This window comes from Coloeus monedula (assembly GCF_965178545.1).
Source record: "Coloeus monedula genome assembly, chromosome: 3".
In the NCBI taxonomy this organism is placed as follows: Eukaryota; Metazoa; Chordata; class Aves; order Passeriformes; family Corvidae; genus Coloeus; species Coloeus monedula.
Window position 1 is genome coordinate 21,271,919 of NC_138783.1, and position 22,010 is coordinate 21,293,928.

The window sequence follows — 22,010 nt, forward strand, 5'->3', positions numbered from 1 at the left end:
ACCAACACCCTTTACTCAGAAAACTCTCTGGAAATACAATTGAAATACTAAGTGTAAAGGTAGTATTGTGGGTGTTAATCCCAGAAGTCCCAGTGAAGGGTTCCTGTGGCACTAGGTTAACGTGTTAACTCCACTGTTTTATGAATCCTTCTGAATATCATTTTAGCTTGAAAAACATCTCTCAGCCACTTCATGTCTCACTCTGCTCTGTCCTTTCTGCAAACATCAAACACTTTTCCACTGTGTCAATTGCTATGAAACACTTTATTGGAAAGCAGTCTTGTAGCACTGCTTTTTAAAAATGTACAAAGCTACTGACTTATGCCTGAAATGGAGTTTATATTTTATCTGAAGTCAGACCAACAGACAGATTAGCCAATTACAGTTTCAGCCCGTGCATGTTTGGTGGAAAAGGGGTTTCTAGAACTCATGGTTCTTAATTTTTACCATTTACATGATGCTACTTCTATTCTATTAGCAGAATTCAATGACCGCACTTATGAAGCAGTTAGATTTTTTTTTTAATTGATTCCATGTTTTTCCAGCTGTCTGCCAGTAATTCCTTTACTGTGCCAAAAATGGAGGACATTTTTGCATATTTTGTCTATATATGTCTTCTGCTGGCTTAAAATTGACCTGGTATTCAAAAGGATAAAAAGCATTTATGTTTTATCTCTTAGGTATCTTGCAAAAATGAATTTGCTAACTTAGTGAGAGGAATATTTGGATGTGATTGCAATCTACAATTGCATATTTAAATGCAATTATTCATTTTTACGGTGAAGAACAAACTGGGATTTTGCTGGGGTAATGAAGTCTTAGGAAGATTTTTGAGAAGCCTTCTTGGCATGTCTGATTTTACCATTTGCTTTTGTTCCCAATAGCCATTCATTGCCTTATTTGATTTTTTTGTGATACAGTGGAAAGGATAAATTTATAATCCAGTATATTTCTTTCAGCTCCTAAAGAAGCCAAACTCACTACTTCTGCATCTAAACCTAGACCATCTGCCAGACCCCAAAAGCCACGAACTAAACCTGGTAACTAATTTCCATAGCAAACCTTTGTTATAGTGTATCACTTAAGTAGTGCATTTTAGCTTAAATTTCTTCTGTGTGAAGTTCAGCACTTAATCATCAGAAAGGTGAGGAATTCCTCTTTGAGGAATAATATTTTTGTATTGGATCAAAAAAAACCAAAAAGAAAGAAGCAAAACAAGGAAACTTCTACCTTTTGTATCCCAAGCCACCAACTCACACAGCCTGATATCAAAGCAAATTTTTTCTTGATTTTTATTTTGAAATAATAAGGTTTCCAACTTAGTTCAGCATAGGGTCCAGAAAATGCAAATTCTACTGTTTTGCTGATGGTTGTAACATCCTACATAGAACCATAGGATTTGTATTGATTCAGTGATCATTTTGCAAATGTAGACTTACCTGAAACTGTGGAAGTAAGAGTGGAATTTTGTTCTGGAATTCAGTAAAGACATATTTTATTATCCCAAATGAAATAGCACCTTCACACTGAGGTTAAATTTGGTCTATGATGTATGGCAGAGAATAAAACACACCTGGCATTTTCTGGACCTGAAGAATAAATAAATACAGTTGTAAAAATATTTCTAGTGTTACATGGTTTATAATGAAATTAGAAAGCTTGAAATTGCTTGAAATTGAAGAGTTGTTTATTGTAAGAATATATTACTCAATGCTGGAAGAGCTCAGATGATTTTATTAAATTCTTTCCAGATTCCCTGCAAATTATTTTTGCTCATAAAAAGAAATTAACTCTCTTCAGGTCAAATTATTCCCTGTGAAGCTTGTTAAAGGAATGGCACATATGACTTGGAATTGTCTCAAAATACTGTGCATAATTAGTTTTTCATGCTGATTACAGCTCCTGCATAATTTTTAGTGTAGGAAATCCAGTATTGTATTACAAGAATCACTACTTTTGTCTCTGCTGTAGATGTCTATGTCTGAATATAAATATGAGTCCTGCATGTTGTTTTTTGAAACAGCAGAGAAAAAGAGCTGCTCATTTGGAAAATGTTGCGTAAATTTATTTTGCACCCTGGGACTGCCAAGATCAAGGTTTTATCTTGGTGTTTCCACACTGAGTGTGTCTACAGCAAGTTTCTATATGCCTACAAAGAAAGTGGCATGGTTCCATATTTGTGCACATGCCTCTGGTTTTTCCTTCCCCAGTAGTGGTCTCACAAATTAATCAGGTACAATCCTAAGACAAACTTTTTAATCTTGATACAGTTTGTCATGATCCTCTTGTAAGCAGGTACTTGTGAAATTGGCGTGTGTTCTGATTGTCAAATGATTATATTCTCGTTCAGAAAATATTATTTGAGGCATAAAATATGCAGTGCATGGGGATAAGGTGGCTTTTGGGTAGGTGGCTAAATGGTCAAAGAGCAGAAGCCTGTCTGTGTTCCAGCATTACTTGGAAGTTCAGCTTAAATTAGCAACTTGTGTCATGATAGTGGTTGTCATCTTTCCTTAGCAGTGAATCAAAATAATGAAGAGTGTGTGCCAAATTCATATTGAAACAATGACTTACTAATAACTGCCTTTGGGTCAAACAATTAATTTTGGTTCTCATTATTAATATGATTCTTGCGGTGTTTCTGGTAAAATTTTTGGCGGTGGAGAAAAAAGCTTCGTTTAAAAAACCCCAAACATTTAAACAATTTTCAGTTTTTCCAACCAACAGACTGTACATTTTTGCAAAAGTTCACAGTTTCATTCTGTTCCTTGGTATTTGGGTAACTGAATCTGTTGCCTGCATGAAAAAAAGGTTTTGTTGACAATGTGATCATGCCCAGCCATTGTCGCCTACTTCGCTATTGTTAGCATGAATACCCCTCTCTAAACCTTCTCCATTTATCAGAAAAGGAAATGATAATGAATTTTCTATTGTGCACCCAAAAGCATTGCAACATTTTCTTTACAGAAAAGTTTTTAAATATCTCCAGGGATTGAGACTCCACAACCTCTCTGGGCATTTACTTATATCCACAAATGATTTGTCCTGAATACATTTTGGAGTATTTTGCCTTCACAGAATAGTGGCAATAGTATTAAATACAAAAGCTATCTAAGCTATAAAAAATGCCAGTAAAGAAAAGAGGGAAATTTTAGAATTCTGAAATTATTCAGTCTTTTAAATTTAAACACAGTCCACCCAGGTAAACCACCATAAACCTTCATGTAGGGAAATAGAGACTTTTAAATTAAGACTGTGATTTTGTACCTAAACTGACTGAGTTTTGGAAGTGTTAGGTCTCAGATTTTATTGTATTTAAAAATTTTAAGGTAACTTCCTTGGAATAAATGTACTTGTGAGTCTTAAAATGCTTGTGAATTACAATGTGACAAACTGCTAGTATGTCCAAAAATACAGTTTGAGGCATATCATACATCACTTTTTCTTTCCTAATTAAAATCTGTAGAGAAGGATAGAGGCTAAGAGTCAAAACAGAGTAAACAAAGCAAAATTTGAAGGATAAGCACAAAGATTACTCAATTATTGTAGATGTATTTAGGTGTGAAAATGGACTCTGAAAGTACAGAGTCATGCTATTATTAAACAATTCTACCAACTTTAACTTCAAAGTTCTTTATCTTTTTCAGAGTGTTTGGAGTTTGTTCTTTTCAAACCTAATTAAGTACTCCAGACAGAGATAGGAAACTTGTTAACTTGATGATCTAATGTGCAGTGGCACTAGATAACCTGCTGGGATCTTCAGCCTTGCTTTCTGTGACTTTACAGTGATTTACACCTGAAGCCTTTCAAATCTATCCTTTGTATCACTATGGGAGAAACCCAGGAAAATTAATAGAAACATTTAACAAAGAATATTGAATTCTTTGGAACTGTTTCTTTTCAGTGGTCTACAGCCATAAAGAAAAAAAAGAAATACAGTTAAACAGGAAGATGAAGATTTAGAGAGCTCCTCTGCCAGTATGTTCCGGTAGCATAAATAAACTTTTTATTTTCCAAAAGCAGCAAAAGTCACACAGGGTAATTTCAGTAAATTTTTCATTTACTCAGTGTTTCCACTTGAAGAGTTGTGAGGAGGTGGATTATAGCTGGGAAGCAAGAGCAGCTGAGCCATAAAGTAGATACAGATGCACCTGTATTTCTCTTAAGAAAATTCTCTTTATTCCAGCAGCAACCATTCCAGTGTCAGTCACTACTAGGAGTCCCTACACATATGAACGTCCAAAGACTGCAGAGGGTAATGATTATGAGTCATCTTTAGTCATTCTTCTTTTCATTGGTCTGATAATATGTGCAGTTGAAAACACCATTTTCTGGAGGCTTCTTGCTTATTCATGTGTGGTCCAAATCGAGCAAATGGAAGTATAATCTTGGTGCTTTATTATTTCTCCTTGTTCCTAGCATGGAGATGTCTTCTAAAAGATAGGATATCACTTCAAAGGTAGTTACTTAGAAATTTCACTTAGAGTAGAAGAAGAAAGAATAAGAATTATTTCAATAATAAATAATTTATGGAATATAGAAATAACAATCAGAAAATGACATTAAAAACTACACACTGCTAAACTATTTTATTATTGGAAGCTGTTTTTCTCTTTGAAAGAACTGACTGATTTTTCAAAGGCAACCTGAAAATAGAAACTAGTGTTTTGTAGAAAAAGACTTTGAATTTGAATTCCAAAGGTAACTGATGAGCTTGAATAATGGCAAAGTCTTTGCAAACCAGGCATATGTAGTGAGAACATTTGAAAAATTAGTGACTAGTTTGAGATTTCTATGGAGTATCTGGCCACTGTCAGTAGAAGATAATACTCATTGGTTTGGGGTTTTCCTTTATTTGCAGCAATATTAATACTACAGAATATTATACTGTGAATGTTAATAGACATGTAATAAATAGTGTAGTATTAATCCCCTCAATTGCAATCAAAGTTTTATGGTGTTATTTATTGTGAAGCCTATTTTTAAAATCGGTAGATGCATAAGAGAGTTTGGGAGATAAGTGAGTATGGGTTATAGAAAAGGTTCTATCTTTAGGTGTGTATGTCTGTATGTTATATGCTACTTTACTTGTTAATGCCTTGAGAGGGGAGAACTGATGCGTTAACATTATTTTAGTATATTTTCCTGATTGCCAAGAAATTTTTATAGATTCTGCTACCTCATAATTTTTTTCCCATTTGGTATAGTTTGTGACAAGGAAAAGGGCATGATATACTGGTTCTATGATCCAAATTGTAAGTGGATATGAGAAAAAACAAGGAGGCTGTATCAAACTAAGTATTTTCAGGTAGCTAATACATACACCTCTAGCAATAGCAGCCTTTTAGTCCTCTGCTTAATTGCTCACTTTAGAGGAAAAATTCAGCTGTTTTGTCATGGTCAGCACAGTACTTTCAAGTAGTAACAGAGTTCAGTTTGGGGAGTCCTGACATTATTGTATATCAAGAGTCGGTTGCTGTCGCTAAGTTAAGCTCTGTGATCTCTTCTCTTGCTTGTTCTTGGATTTACTGGTTTATATCCACATATTTTTGCTTCTATTGCCATCAAGTTTGTTCAGTAACTTATTTCTTATTCTACCTGTATCATTAGAACTTTAATTGCCCACGGTTTAAAAGTCAGTTTGAAGTTCCACATTACTGTGCTGTTGTGTTAGTACCTGCTTTTATTACTTACCACTGGAGTAATTTTAAGTTTTTGGAGTGTGTTCCATACTTACTTTGTCACACTCTTTCTGTTGCAGTCTTGGAACCTATTACACTTAGAATTGAACCACCAAGGTCACCCATAGGTAATAGTATTTCCTTGGCAAGCTGCCGTGTTTGCTTTCTTTCCGTCACAGCAAGCATCACTGAAGTTAATCACCTTATGCCTCAGGATTGTTTCATTTAACTTCATTTTTCTTCTAGGTAATTCTCTTGCTTGGCATTCACAACAGTTGGGTGTATTGCTCTCTTCACAGCTGGAATGTCTCCTTTATAAAATAAATTATGCTGGCAGCTCTGAATCACCTTTCTCAATAATTATGCTTGTTTGTGCTTGTTCCAGTTTTTATTTTAAACAAGCAAACAAAAAACTGAGCTTCAAAAATGACTAAAATTACACTTTCTTGCTTAGATTGTTGTAAACACATGGAGAGTATTACCTGACTTGCCTACCTCTTTTCTTCTCAGTTGCAGGTGTGAGGTTTCTGTGCTTGTGTGTTCAGCTGGTATCAGATACTAATTACTGTGCAATTTAACCAATTTATACCCACATTTTCTCTTCCAGCTCCCAAGCAGACTCAACGTGTTCCTTCTAAACCTAAAACTTCACCCAAACCTTACATCCCACAAGCCAAAGATGGTAAACTGCTTTGTGATTTTTTCTAGTACAGTTTATTTTGGATTGAAATGTATTTATGAACAGCTGCTTAATTATCTGAGCCAGATAAACATAATGGGGTTCTGTTCTGTTCTGCTATGTTCAGCAATTTAGTTGCAGTTTTCAGGAGCAGTAACATTTGCTAGGTAATTTTCACTGAGCAAAAGAATAAACCTCTGCTACTCCAGGGCAACTGGATGAGAATAGTATTGTTACACTCAGATTAACCTTGGTAACTAAAGCAAATACCAAGCAATTAAAGTGTGTACTGAGGCTACTTGGGGGGCATAATTCTTTCCAAAGTTGCTTTGCGTTGTTAGAATAAATCTGTTTCCCTTCTAAGCCAAAATCAATTAATTTCATGTCATTATTTATTACTGCATGAGGGACTAAATTGCCCAGTTATACATACATACTTAGTATTTGCTTATAAATATTTATTGGTATTAATGATTCTTTACACTGTATTCCAAAATACTGGATTTTTATGCCATTAAATGTGAGAGCAGTTGAATTCAGTGGTGGGCAGAGAAAATTACTTTCTGTCCCATGCTCTCCAGTTGGTAATATCAACAGAAAATTGCAAGGGTCTCAAATATCAACATATGTTATCCTTTGGCAAATGTGAAAAATTTAAGGATAAACACTTTTTTGAAGACCTTTAAATTGTAGACATAGTCCAGTATTTTTGAAATCTGACGTTATCTATTAGATGTGATTACCTCATGTAGTAAACAGTCAAAATCCTCGTCTTCTTATAATTTTTTAACCATGACAGCTGATTATAAAACATTGTTTCCAAATTACATCTTAAAATGCAACTTCTCATAAACTCAATTTTTACCTTTGTGGCCATTTTTCATTGTTATGGTACTCTGGCCTTCTCTGAAATGGTTAATGGTTTTGTCACACAAATCTTACAAGCTTGTATTGGTCTGTGTTCAAAAAACCAAACAAACAACTTACCATTTCTTTGCGAATCTTTAATATACAGAACTTTTTCTACAGCATCATCCACTTATCTTGTAATTGTCTTAAAATACCCAGAGAAATTTCTTTCTTTTTTTCAATTATTATCCATACGGAAAAATTGACACAGAGAGGATACCATCAATTTCACATTCTTATGGCTCTAAATCACCCAGTTTTATTTTAGATCCATTTCAGTCTAGAGCTGAATTTTATGATCATGCAATGCAATACATCATATAATGCTTTTTAATAATACAGTATCCGGTAAACAAGAAAGTACTGTCTGATTCCAATTGTGCATATAAACTGCATTTGAAACACACCACCAATGGACGAGATTTGTGTCCCTAAAAAGATGTTTTCTGAATAACAGAATGATAATATTTGGATATTTCATTGAAGTCTATGGGAGAACAATGCTCACATTATATTGCAGATTACACTGCTTTCTCAGACACTTCTTTTAATACAGCTGTTTCTGTATGAGGCAGTATACAAAGTATATATTTCAGAAAGTGGTGCTAATTGTAAGTTTTCAACTTACAAAACATCTTTTCTCTTTTGTTTCTGATACAGTCCTGGAATCTATAACACTTAGAACTGATCAACTAAAACCAACAATAGGTAATTTTACCTCCTGGGTAAATGACCTGGGGACCATCACATTTATCTTTTTTCCCACTGAGTATCACAAGCACGTTTTCATTGCATTCCACTGCCATAATTTTTTACTATTGAAGTTCATCCTGTAAGGGGGGATTTGGCGATTTTACACTAACAATTCATAATCATCCTTTTCTGTTTTTTCTCACACAAATGTATTCTGTAAAGTGGAGGGAAGCACCACAATCTACCTTTGACTACTTGTCTCTATACTCAGTTTCTATCATGTGCTGCTTTACCTCTTATACTGTACAACCATATTGGCCTTGTTTTCTATTATCCTGTTACAGAGGTTTTCCATCAGCACTGGGGTTTGTTATGTACCAAGCATTCATATTTCTCCATTAGTCAAGCTTTTTTGTGCTTCCAAAGGGTCCCAAAAGCATGTGTTCTCTTTTAATATTATGCTTTCTGTGAGTATCAGTTCTCAAAAAATTCTAATAGTTGCTGTAGTTGCTGCTTTTTTTTTTTTTTTTTTTTTTTTTTTTTCTTTTTTCTCCATAGTTCCTAGAGAGCCACAGCATGTTCCTTCCAAACCTAGAACATCACCGAGCCCAGAGGTCCCACGAACAAAACCTGGTAAGGTCATTGTTTCTTTACCTTCTCATACTGACATGTGTGTCTTATGGATTCCACTGTGATCAGTGGAGCTTCAGATTTTTGTGTATCCCTTGGGCACACATCTTGGAGCATTCCTTGAGGGACAAAGTCCAGTGACATGTAGAATTTATAAGAAACCTGGTAAGGTGAAAAATCTATATATTCACTTCTTTATTAAATTTTAAGTCACTGCAACATTGGATGTTTTCTGTACAATTCTCAGTGAAAATAAGTATTTTCTGTGTGAGCTTGCTTGTCTTTTGGCAAAATGGAGGTGAAAACAAGGGGTTTCATTGTAAAGAGGAAGGATTCTGCTCTGTATTTCTCAAACTGTGAGCTTGTTACTTTTTTCCCAGGCACAAGCTTTCATTCATACTTGTTGGTTCACTTTTCCACAGCCCTGGTGTTGTTCAGAGATTTAAGAATGTGTAATACTTCCTATAATTGTGTCCACATGGGTTGTTATACCCATATACAACCTTAGGAGAATTAAGGATGGAGAAAGTAAATTATGCAACTCACACTTGCATAATGTGAGGTACTGTAGGGGGTTGACCCCAGCCAGAAACTAAGCACACCCTAACCTCTTGCTCATTCTACCCCACAGTGGTTTGGGGGAGAGAATCAGAAGAGCAGAAGTGAGGGGAAAAAAGAAAAAAGAGGGGGAAAAAATCAAGATAAAGACAGTTTAATAAGGAAGGATAAAAAGAGGGGGGGAAAAAGCAAGTAATACAAAACAACCACATGCCACATCCCACAGGCAGACCAGTGCCAGACCAGGAGCAATGGGTGCTTTAGAAAGTTTTGTTGCTAAGCGTGACGTGAGCTGGAATATCCCTTTGGCCAGGGTGGTTCAGCTGTCCTGGCTGTGTCCTCTCCTAGCATCCTGCCCACCCCTAACCCAGCCCTATTGCCTGGGGGCAGAGTGAAAAACAAAGAACTCATGGATGCTGTAACAAGCTGTATTCAGCAATAACTAAACCATTGGTATTTTATCAACATTTCCTTGGTCACAAATCCAAAACAGAGTACCACAGGGGCTGCTATGAAGAAAACAAACTCCATCCCAGCCAGACCTACTACGGGTATCCAAGGTACTCAGAGTATTAGATGGTATTGGTGAAGAGAGGGGCAGAGAGACAGCAACTCAGGTTCTGTTTCTCCCCAGTAAGTCTGCACTTATTGCTTGAAAAAAACCGTTGAAATAAGTCAGGAAAGTGTACAAAGCTGAAGGTAAAAAACCACCCACAATCTCTTCGTGGCTTTTACAAAAACTTCAAATTTCTTTTTGGGATCTGTTCTGTATTAGAGCTGTTACCTTGAACTGGAGGCAATTCTGAGGAACATAACACTCTGATGCTGAGTTTCAGGGAGGAGTAACTGTCTGTCATCAGCCCTAGCAGGGATGGTATGATTATTGTGGAGACAGTGATTGTAACATTTTGATTGCTCTTGGTAATACTTTGGTTTTGTTGTTGTATTACACTAATGCAGTTCTGGAAACAATTAGGTGTAGAACTGAGAAACCAAAGTCAACAATAGGTAATGATGCTTCTTGTTTGAATGGTCATATTGCACTTCTTCAGTACAAATCATTAAAAGCAGACCTGCAAAAATTTGTCATCTTTCTTTGCATGTTCCTTAATAATTCAATAGTCAAGGTTCTCTGTCTCTTATTTTCTATTAAACAATCGAGGAGAATCCTTGTTCCTTTCAAGTTGTTACACTCATAAGACAGGACCATTTCCTTCAACATTTAATGGTAAGAGGCAGAGGGCAGATCAGAACATGATCCTAATTTTGTTCTCAGTCATCCTGTGGAGGTGGCACCATTTCAGGTGGTCGTATGGTTTGGGCGGGGCAGAGTTGCATCCTGAGAGCTTTCTTTATCTGCTTCCCTTCCCTTCCCCTCCAATTTCATGAAATGAAATTCAGTCCTTCATAAAGGACTGAAAAGTAATTATGTTCCACTCGAACCTCAATTTCACTGTCAGAATACAATCACTTCATTGATCCTGGATCATATGATTGCTTGTGGCAGATCCATTTGACTAAGGTATTTTTGTCACTTGGATTTGATATTGTGAATCATTCCAGGACAACACTCATTACAGAGCAGTATATTTGTATTTGAAGCTACTTATTACTTTAATAATGCTTAACCCAGTTTCTTTCTTTCAGCTTCAAAAGATCCATATCACAGGCCTTCCAAACCTAAAACATCACCCAGTCCACGTGTTCCTCCAACTAGAGCAAGTAAGCTTATCAATATTTTGCTCTTTAGTGCATGAAAGTTTCATCACTTTGAAAATTTTCAAAACTGAGGAGTTCTCTGAAGATACAGAGTTACTTATTTAATAGGCAATGTGTCACTGTCATAATCAAATTTTGCTATACAGCTGTCATGAAACAATCAGCTGGATATTTATACATGTCAATGACACAAAATGATGGAGATGTGTGAGTTAACACTCATCTTGAGCTCTTGCACACAGGAAGATCTGCATCTTGATTTTCTTGGAGTGTGACAGAAATATTTGTATTTTTAGTTGCTTGCTTAAAAGTGTAAAATTACAGTACTTTCCTGTTCCCAAAACTTTAGAAATAGCTCTGTCCATTTGAAAAGCAGTGGTAAATTTCCATGTTTCTTCTGCTTTGACAGCTTTGTTGATTATTTTTTAATGAGGAGTTGATTTAAATGGGCAGCAGGTTTTGGAATATGAAACACTCGAGAAGCCCAACTAGGAAGTGTGAGAACGACAGCAGTTTACTCTGCAGAAAGCTCTATTGGTTATTGCTGTTGGAGTGGAGAGTTAACCTGACACGGCACTGTGTCACTTTGTCTTTAGTCTCTGCACGGGCATAGTATTGATTGCACTAACAGGAGATTATTTTCAAATGACAGAAATAAGCCCTAAAAAATTTCTTAGCAGAAAATGAATCTTCTGTCAGAAAAATCAAAACACACATGTTGAATCGTCATCCTCAACAATGTGTTCAAAACTTTGCACGTCTTCACAGGTCCAAGAATCATCATCCTCAATAACAAATTCAAAACTTTGCTCATTTCCACAGGTCCAAAAGAAAGTCGACGAGTCCCTTCCAAGCCCAGGGCATCACCAAGTCCAGAAGCACCACACACAAAACCTGGTACATACATTGTTGCTTTGTTGTGCTTCAATACCCAGGGGTTCTTTTGGGTTGTCCTTTGTCAGGGAATCAAGTGTTGATTAACATCTCTTCATATTACAAATACCTTCTCTAATGATCATTAAACAGGTGTTTAAAGGAAGATAGAGCTGATTTCTGTTTTTAGTGTCTGAGTTTTTGTAGCTGCCTCTGCTTTTCAGCCACATGACACCTACCACTGATGAATATTCTGTAGAGCAGGGTAGACAACATACAAACATTATGAAAAGTTGGAAGAAATTGCATCTCTTTTGTGCCTGTCAAAAGGTGCTTAGAGAAAAACTTATTTGAGGGCCTTCGTATATGACTCTAATTATCTGTAACTCAAACCACTCACGGGTTTGTGTGATCTGGTAATGGAATTTGACCCTTAAAGATAAACTTAATAGGGATTTGCATACTAATGAACTGCCAAACCTCTGTAACTTCTAACAGTTCTGAAAGAGTCCATTGAATATTACTTTAAGTGAGTGTATATTCACTAATTTTACAAAGAAATTTAAAAAAAAAAAAAAAAAAAAGAAAATAAAAAAGAATATGTTTCAATTGAAAACAAACCAGTCATGTTAAAGGGAGTATTTTTACCACTTACTTATATTTACCACTAACTCTGCGTATCTTCTTGTTTTTATGAAGTTTTGGCAGCTAGTACATTTACAGTTGAACAACAAAAGACAGCAACAGGTAAACTTCTTACCTTGGTCTTAGCTGGCCATTAGCATTTTTTCACTGCTCCCTGGACCAATGCTTATATATCATTAGTCTGTTTTTCACATAATCTGTTTGTGGTTTTGATTTGTTTTCTTTTCTACTAATTGAACTAAATTCTACTCTGTTGCAGGTATTGAAAGGTTCCTAGCTGGTTTGTTGTCGTCACAGAAAATTTCTTTCCCTGTCACACATCTTGTAATTCCTTTGACACTTGTAGGAGACAAGCATGCAATGGGTATTGCAGTTATGGGTTCTGAAATACGGACGGAAATACATTCCCTGGAGTTGTCTGTGTTCTTTCAGGTTTTGTTGCTTGACTGTAGATTTTGCTTACCTGATTAATTTCACCCATGTTTCCATTCAGGATTTTGTTTCCTCTTGACTTCCTGTACATATCTGACACTCAGTTTTTCAGGCTGCCATGCAGGGATGGTTTTTCTTTGCAAGCATGAGGCATGCAGTGCCTGTGCAATAAACCTAATTTTGTCAAAGTATAAAGCCTTAAAACAGATCTTTTCTTTCAGGTCTTAAAGAACCACAACGTATTCCTTTTCAACCTAGAACAACTCCCATCCCAGATGCTCCATACAGGAAGCCTGGTAAATTATCTGGGTTTTTGTGAAGCTGCAGTTGATAATTGAACAATTGCTTTCAGGGTGGCAGTGGGGAGAACAGTCATCAGTGCATTTGCTGTTACCTGGGTATTTTTCTAGGTTAAGAAACGTCTGCAGGGATGCAATTAAATCTGATGGAAACCTCAACAGTTCAAGACTTTCTTTTATTTTATGAAGATATTAACAGAAAGTGATTTACTAAAATATGAATATCGGTCTAATACTGATATCCAACTGAGATGGATAAAAACTCTCTAACAGTTTAGAGTTAGAAAGTGAATGTTTTATTTGGCAACAGGCACTGCGTGGGATAGCTCCCCAAAATGCAGGGACCCGATACAAGCAAAACCAAAGCTTTTTATTTACAAAAAATTATGAATATCCAAAATACAAATGCATATTCATAACATTAACACCTCCCATTCTCTGCTTCGTATGGAAATGAGCTTCAGTGTCATTAAGCATGCGTAGTGTGTGTTCTGAATTGAGTCAGTGGTCTTGAATTGGGTCACTGGTCCTAAATAAATGAAGTAACTCATCTTCCTCATTTTGACCTTTTTCTCCTTTCTGAACTTTAACAACCCTAATTGCTTTAGTGACCTCCAAATTTCCTCTTGCATGACTTTTGAACGGATTCCCACAGAGGGAGGAAATTGGTGATTGTCCTTGTTCCCTACACCAACTTATCAATGTTTCTGTTCCTCATTCTAAACACAGCTAAGCAAACATGCAAATGACAGATCATCAGTTATTTAGTAATCAATTACTAGTTTCAGGTCCAGCTCTCTTAACTGTTTTAATTAAATATAGCTGAGCCCGAATTCCTCCCTATTCTAATTTCAACACAGCTAGCCTATAACTAAAATCTTTATGTTTCTTTTAAACCTATGTTTCAAAGGAATAGTATCAACCCGTATGTTATAATCAAGGATAAAAAGTTATTTGCAGCTTGTATCTGAGCAACACACTTCAGTAGTTTGCACCATGTTTTTGAAGCCCTTATGAGAGCCTAACGCTGTTGCATTGCTTTTTCTTGATACCCACATTTTCACCCAGATTAGACTGCGAGTTCCCTTCAATTACATTTTGATTAGGTGACTGCCCTTTGTAAATCCGACTGACCCGTGTAATATAATCAGTGATTTCACTGAAGGATTGTTAATGTTGTTTCCTAACCATACATTTCTGAGGGTAAATGCCCGTTGCTGTTTTAAAACGTCTCTTTCCTGTTGTATACAGTGTAGTGCTGAAAGGTTTTTTAAGGAGGGGAGGAAAGGGAGGTTCCTTCATTATTCAGATCATTTATTGACATTTTTTCCAACAGAGATTCTTCCAACCTTTGATGAACCAGATACTACTATGATTCCTCGTATTCCTGAAAGAACAAAGGCAACATTTGGTAACTGTGTTATTTCATAAATAATTATTCTATTTTCCACTCTTTTTAGAGAATATCATCTTAGAGAGACCCCATTACATTTTATTCAAAGCTAATAATGAAATTTTGCCCTTCTTGTAGATACTTACTTGCTCTTTGGTCTTGATAAGGGTAATAATGCATGAGCTCGTTCACTTTCAAAGGTTCTTTTCCTCATCTTCTAGCCTTTCCAGTCAGGATGATGCAATTCCTCCAGATGTTATCTATTTTCCAGTTAAAGGGGACTTTATTTAAAGAGCAGATAGTGATTCTTCACAGAATTGCAGAGTATTCTCGGTTGGAAGGGACCCATGAGGATCATCAAGTCCAGCTCTGAAGTAAGCCGGCCCATCACAACCCTTGCATTATTAGCACCATGCTCTAACCGAGTTAATCCCTTGTTCTTCATGTGAATTGTGGATAATTTCATTCCAAAATACTCTTCTTCTTCACTCCTCATGGTTTAATTTTACAGAAGAAAATTCTAGTACATCAACAACAGCATAAAGTCTCCAGACCAGATATGTGACTGTCTAAATCCAGCTCTAGTTCTTAAAACCATCCTCTCTGCTTACTTCTAGTTATCCATGTTGGGAAAACTTGCTTGAATATATGAAACCTTAGCTGAGTGTTCTTTCTTCTTAACTTAATTGTCAGATGTGGACCAAGTAAGGGTCACTGAATCCAAGCAGTATTGGGGAGCAGGAGCATTGCTTGAGCAGTCTTTGTTCAATCAGTTTTCTGTCCCCAGTTTCAGAGACAAATCTTGATCATGATTTTCTGAGAATGGTTAATGAAATATTAATAGGCATTTTATAATCTTCAAATTATGGGTTTTTTTGGAAAGAGGAAGAGGAAATTAAAACTGCTTTTAACCATGTTTCTATTTTAATATATATTCCCTGTATGCAATGATACTTAGGTTAGTATTCATTCAGTATCTGTTCATGTAGCTTTATGAAGTATGTGCCCTGTTGTAAACATCTGAGCTATCTGAGTAATGTTCACGTGCAAGGGGATGAAGAATGCACAGGCTAAGGCAGATAATTTTGGACCCCTCCCATTGGTGTAGACCACAGACTAGAAAGTACTAAGAAAACCTTTTCCAGTTAATGATTCCTACTTTTCTTTACAAGATTTTTTTATCTGAATAGTACGAAGATAACAATATTAAATTATTCCTACATAAGAACAAAAGAATTTAATTTATAAATCAAGTTTGATACAAATGTTCCACTGAAAAAGAAATCCTGTCCTCAGATACTCATGTGTGGCAGATGAGGAAGACATAGGTTACCACTGTCTATTTTTGTCCTATTACAGTATGATGATGTTAATGACTATATTCTAGACTGCTTGATGCAAAGCTACAAATTTGAAGATAATTTTTTAGAAGCCTTCTTGTGTTAGTGGCCATTTAACTTGCTTTTTCTTTGCAGGAATTCCAACTGAATGGTTTTCAGCTTTATTCTTACATAATTTGCCTTATTCCAGATCAGATCGTGCTTATGTTCCTTGTGTGCTGTGAGAAGCAGTGTGTTTTTTCAATTATTGTTCTGGGTGCTGTTTGTTTTTATTCCAGCTCCAACTGAAAAGCAGTTCATTCATACCAAACGAAAAACAACTGAAAAACCAAGAGTGCCATACACCAAACCTGGTAATGGAGTAATTCTTTTAATTTTGTGTTTAATCATTCTTTCCCCAAGTTTCTGGTTTTGTGCTCCTTAATGGAATTATTCATAGCCAGTTTTGTGCTGAAACAAATGCATTACACTTTAAATAATCAATCCAAAATATGCCAAAACTACACTACAAACACTAGTAGGGTATGTATAATATATATGATGTTTTTCCTATTTCTATTACGCATAGCAAATGAAGACTGAAATACAGTAATGTGGGTACTGACAAATTTCAGTGGCTAGGCAGACTGTGATTACTGCTTGGTAATCTTGGATGCTCCTCTGTGAGCACTTTTTTTTTAATCTCTTCTTGAAATGCAACAGAACTCCTTTACAATGTGCTCGGACAGTTAGCAACAGACATTGTCTGCTATATTGAAATGAAAGTAGCTTTAAAAATAGTTATGGAGGACTGTGTGGCTTCCCATTTTCAGTATAAAAGGAATGTATAGCAGAAGTTAGTAGAAAGACAATTATATCTGTCAGCAGTTGATTTTCAAGATATTCTGCTACTCCTTAGTTTGGGGCATTTTGCAGGTTTTAGCAAATGCTTCTTTGTTTCTATTACAGACAAATATTCTAAAATTTTTCACATTTTCTCCTTAACAGCAATACATCTGACAACTCCACAACCAATTATTACAAAATCTACTACTACTGGTCATTCAAGGGCAACAATGGGTAAATAAGTTTCCTTAACATTAAGATGCAGGTATTTCTAATTTTTCAAAGGAGAAATTTCTAGACAGCGTTCTCCAATGTGGTATTTATAAAGCACCATCTCACTATCCTTCATTCTGCTGCCACGTGCATGTATCTTAGTACAGAGGATTCTCATTTCTATTTTTTGAAATAAAGCAAAAATAGCCTACAGCTTATGTCTGGTCAGAAGTCTGTATTTGTCAGATCTCCAACCAAACTCAGTGGCCTAATTTTTCTTTTAGAGCAAGAATTTAGCCACTAACTCAACTTACAGCACACTGCTGGGACTTTTCTGTGTTTTGGATAGTCACTTTGTTTCAGGTTCCAGAAAGCCATGGAATTGTTATTGTCTTTTTTTCAGGCATTTGAGGCATGCATTTTCTGTGGGCTAAATATGGCATTGGATCATGACTCCTGAAGAATACAATAATAATCTTTTTCCTTTTCTTTCAGCTCCAAAAGAAACACTGCTCATTCCTTCCAAATCCAAAACATCTGTCAGGCCAGAAGTACCACAAACTAAGCCTGGTAATTTACAGTTTGTAACTTTAGAAGTGTTATTGTGGCACTGCCTTAGTTACGTTTCTGCTGTCACTGAGGTCTGCGGTCAGGGGGCATGCATAATAAGTAGACAGAAATTTGCATCATTGTTCAGCTGAGAGTATGTTCATAAATTATATCAAAGTGAATGCCCAAGAATTGCATCAATTTCCATGGAAAGCAGATGGATGGGATTAGTAGCCATCAAAAAATGCGAGAAATTCAATTAATTTTAATAAAAGTATTTTTCTGCGGTCACAGTCACAAAGTTCTTTTCTTTGGGGGGATTTTACTACCCTAAATACATTTGATTCAATTTCTCAAGTACTTTTGAATCTCGGTTACAGAGTCTCAGTCCAAGACATTTAGATGCAGAAGTACCTTCAATTCCAGTGATTTTTGCACTACCCATGGTAGATTCAGGGATGCTCAGTTATAGTGAAGAGTGGTGATACCTCAGCTTTACCATGGGGTGAACTACTTCAGTAAAAATTGCTGTGTAGGAAGATAACAGGAGATAAATATACTTAGGGGGAGGAGGGACTACATGGCTATAAGAGCAGCTCCTGGTCTTTCTTACTCTCTGACCTAACCTCTGAACTGAAAAAATTTTAGTCTTAGGCAAATAGCTTAATGAATAGTTTAATAGTTTCCCCCCCACACTTCTTTCTCCTTGTCCATTTTATATAGCCAAAAATATTTTAAGCAGAGACCCTATTTATTCAAGAACTATATTCTATCTGTATATATACCATATGTACATATATATTACTATGAACATCAAACTGAACAGTCCAGGAAAAAGATTTCTTTTCTAAATGCCTTATTTTGAAAGGCTGTTCAGCAGCCAAGTTAGATTCTAAGTCTCAGTTGAGTAAGAGCTATTTCCAATCATGTCATAGTTAACAAGTGCCATCTTTTGGTACCACTACAAATTTCGTTTCAGGGAAAGAATTTTAGAAAACAGAATTTAGAGGCTTGTTTTCTGCCTTTTAAAGTTTAAATCATTATAATGGTGTATATGCAAAATAAGCTGCTGTTAGGAAAAACTGTAAACAAATGTTTACTGTAGAGTATAAATGGCACTTTTTAGCCACTGCTCCTTATGCTAGTAAGTAGGTTATTTTCCAGCTTCCATATTTTAACCTTATTTCTGAAAGACAAAGAGATGTGTAGGGTGTGCCTCTGCCTACCAGTCTGTCCTTTTCATCCAGTAACTTAGATAACTTTCAGTTAATTCATTCAAATTTGAGTGAGGTCTGAAAAAGAAATACATTACTAAAAACTTCTTGAAGTTTTTTTAGGGAAGTGTAAGTTAATACAACAAGTATGAGAAAGACCAAAGACTGTCAGAACTCCAGGTCTAGGGCAAGTGTTCTGAAGTTAGTGGGGGTCCAGCAGAATAGCTGCACTGTCTGGTTGTCAGCATGAAAATACATCGAGACTAATCAGAACGTGTCTGTCTTGTGTCTGTTAAAATTGTCCTAGCAGATGTGCAGATAGGTTTTTAGGAAACAATGGAGACAGATCCTTCATGAAATCCAACTTTTTTAATTTCCCTTCTCACAGAACAATGGTTTATTTTTTATAGCTCCAAGGGCAACACACCTGGGATCAATTAACCTTGTAACAGTTCATGTTGTTGATGGGTCCAAAATAACTTTGGGTAATGAGAATATTATGTCAGTTTATTTTTCATACATCTTTACTTTCTCTGCTTTTGCTATATGGCTAAATGTACCCTTTAATCAACAGAAATACCTCAATATATCTTTGTCATGTTCGTTTGTTAGTTACAGTCCAGTGCATGTACAAAATATTGCTGGTTTTAATTTTCCATCCATTTTTCTTCTTCCTGTGTTTCTTTATAGAAATAAGCATTACATGTACAAGGCTGAGGAGTCATTTAAAAAGGCATTGCCTGATCACCTTTTCTGATTTTGTCTGACTTACTAATGATATATATCTTCCCAGACTCGAAACGACTTTTACCTGTATAAAAGCATGATTTTCAGCCAGATTTCTAGCACTGACTCTTTTGTTTATGATCTGCACAGACAGTTTGAATTTCCTTTCCACCTGTGATGTCTTATGTTTAAAATGAAATCATTTGCATTTAATAAGCAGTAATATCTCCATTTTCAGTTCCCAATGAAACATACCACATTTCACCCAGGCCCAAAATTGGTCAAGCAACTGAAATTCCTTGGTACAATACAGGTAATTTTTTAAGATTTTCTTAATTGTTGTACTGTAGGTCTTCAAAAAAATTAGTAGAGTTTAATGTTTAATGGTATGTTCCTTATTACCTTTAAAACTATTTCAAACACATAATATGAACATTTATTTTTCCCCTTATCAAGTGTGCATTTATTGCTCTGAAAATGGGGTTTGCTCAGTATTGCCTCAAATATCAAAGATTATTTGAAGTTTTTAAACAGCGTTAGGGCTGTGTATTGAATACTCAGATATATAGTGTTGCAAACATCGTTGTAACCAAGTTCCAACTTTTTCCTTACAAAATCTAGATCTGTAAAACTTCCCAAATCTAAATGTCAAAAATAGGTATTGTGTTCTGTCCTGCATAAGTATTTTCTCTGATGCTTTGGCGAGGCTGGATTAAGTGTTATGGGTCAAGTGTTTATTAGACTGGAATATCAAATAGCCAGTGCTATTTTAAAAAACTGATTTACAGACACTGATGATTAGGCACAAGATAACAGTGACTACTGCTTATGCTTTCAGCTTCCAATGTGAGTTTCACAGATCCCATAACAATTACAGTATCAAAATTATTTTGCAAGCGAAAGGCAACAATAAGAAAAGGTTGAAGTCTTCTGATTTCAACCATGGTGATGACACTGTGCTTCAGCTGTCCCACACTGTGTCTGCATTGAATGCTTCCAGTTGTTTTCTCAGCAATATTTCAATGTTTTGTGGTTTTATCTAAGTCTTTGATTTTGGGGGGTTCAGTTTGGTGTGTTATTTTGAGGTTTTTTGTTTGTTTGTTTTTTACAGAACCTAATTAAATGTCTTAAGGCCATGGATACCTTGCAGAGCTAACTCTGTATCCATATACAGTTGGGTAACTGGCTGTAAATATTTTATATCTTTTTCCTAAACCTACATATGAATGTAACTGGTCAGACTGCATGATGGAGTCATCTGGCCACTAAAGAAACTAGCATCTTCCACATGCATTTTGGATTAGAACTCATAGAACTCTCATATGTCCATTTTGCTGTATCACATTGGTGCATGGACCTTTTTGTCTGGCAAATCGCACTGCACTGCCTGTGTTCTTTCACACACAGCATTGAAACAGAACCTTATTTCTTTTAGCACCTCATAAAACACGTCTCACTTCTGCAAGACCAAAGCCATCGGATAAATCACAGACCAGACCTGGTAATAATTTTTTATTCAATCTGGGATGGGGAAGAGATTAAATAGTTAATTAATTTCATCTATTCTTAGTGGAATTTTAAGCATTGCTGGTAGAAAAAAAAACCAAAAGGATATTTTTCAATCAATTAATAAGTCTAGTGTTAAAGCCTTTCCAAAACAGGAAAAAAAAGAAAAGAAAAGAAACCAAAACTCTGTGTGTTATCACAGCAGGTGTTACATTTTCTTCTCTAGTGTGGAATTGTTGGCATCACAGAGAAGTCTGTTGGGTATTCTTCTCATGGAACTTCTTTCTTTTTTCTTCTTTTTTCTTTTTTTCTTTTGAAACTCTCTCACAGTTTTTAGTAAAACCACACTAGCCCCAGCCAGAACAAAAGCACCTGGACTGCCAAAGTGGATTGTGCCAACAACAGGTAGAGTTTTGGGGTTTGGGGTTTTTTTTTATTTATCAATGAAAGAGCAGAATGTGACTTCCCCAAGTCATCTTGAGCCCTGCAAAATATCTCATTGTGTTTTATTGTAGAATTTAATTCCTCAGAGTGCCATGTGTAATTGCTTCTATTGATCTTGTCATATAATTCCTGAGGGTGATTATGAAATTATATTGGCACTCAGTCTGAGTAAATTTACAGATGGATTATTATGTAGCTACTGTTTGCTAATGTTTCCTAGATGTTAGATCCACAATAATTACTGAAAAACACTTAGTTGAAAAGGATCACCCCGTCGTTTGAGTCCAAGTCAGGAGGCTTGGTAGGGAAGCCTTAATCTTGCTAGTTGCTCTCTATGCACAGGGTGTGTTCACATCAGACCTACTCACTTTCAGACCATGCAGCATTTGGACTGTGCAGTATTCAGGCTTGGATACTTCAGCACCAAAAAATTCCATGTTGGTGGATGACAGACAAGGGTCTTCAATTTATATATCCATATGCACGTAGATATCAAATATCCCTAGCCACAAAGACTTATTAAAAGTACAGGCTTGGTTGGAGGGAAAATCATTTTTCCTTTTTCAGTTGTACCTGATTTTTCCATCCAATCAACATAATATTTTCAGTGCTAATTCATAATGAATCCATATTTTTTTATTTTGTAAAGCATTAATTTATTACATCAATAGAAATACTGTTG

General features: G+C 35.8%; 1 protein-coding gene across 18 annotated transcripts in view; it reads left to right on the top strand.

The window, feature by feature from the left end:
• Positions 1-22,010, top strand: part of ABI3BP (ABI family member 3 binding protein) — a 141,202-nt gene that overhangs the window by 82,998 nt on the left and 36,194 nt on the right. For 5 of the 18 annotated variants that reach the window (XM_082277469.1, XM_082277479.1, XM_082277477.1 and 2 more), the window contains 18 exons: positions 960-1,040; positions 4,187-4,255; positions 5,762-5,809; positions 6,289-6,363; positions 7,930-7,977; positions 8,521-8,595; positions 10,798-10,872; positions 11,692-11,766; positions 12,442-12,489; positions 13,041-13,115; positions 14,455-14,529; positions 16,130-16,204; positions 16,839-16,910; positions 17,385-17,459; positions 19,063-19,137; positions 19,617-19,691; positions 20,814-20,879; positions 21,215-21,289. In XM_082277469.1, coding sequence (XP_082133595.1) covers positions 960-1,040; positions 4,187-4,255; positions 5,762-5,809; positions 6,289-6,363; positions 7,930-7,977; positions 8,521-8,595; positions 10,798-10,872; positions 11,692-11,766; positions 12,442-12,489; positions 13,041-13,115; positions 14,455-14,529; positions 16,130-16,204; positions 16,839-16,910; positions 17,385-17,459; positions 19,063-19,137; positions 19,617-19,691; positions 20,814-20,879; positions 21,215-21,289 — 1,257 coding nt within the window. The remainder of the gene's footprint in view (positions 1-959; positions 1,041-4,186; positions 4,256-5,761; positions 5,810-6,288; positions 6,364-7,929; positions 7,978-8,520; positions 8,596-10,797; positions 10,873-11,691; positions 11,767-12,441; positions 12,490-13,040; positions 13,116-14,454; positions 14,530-16,129; positions 16,205-16,838; positions 16,911-17,384; positions 17,460-19,062; positions 19,138-19,616; positions 19,692-20,813; positions 20,880-21,214; positions 21,290-22,010) is intronic. The other 13 variants (XM_082277480.1, XM_082277478.1, XM_082277484.1 and 10 more) reach the window with 11 other exon arrangements.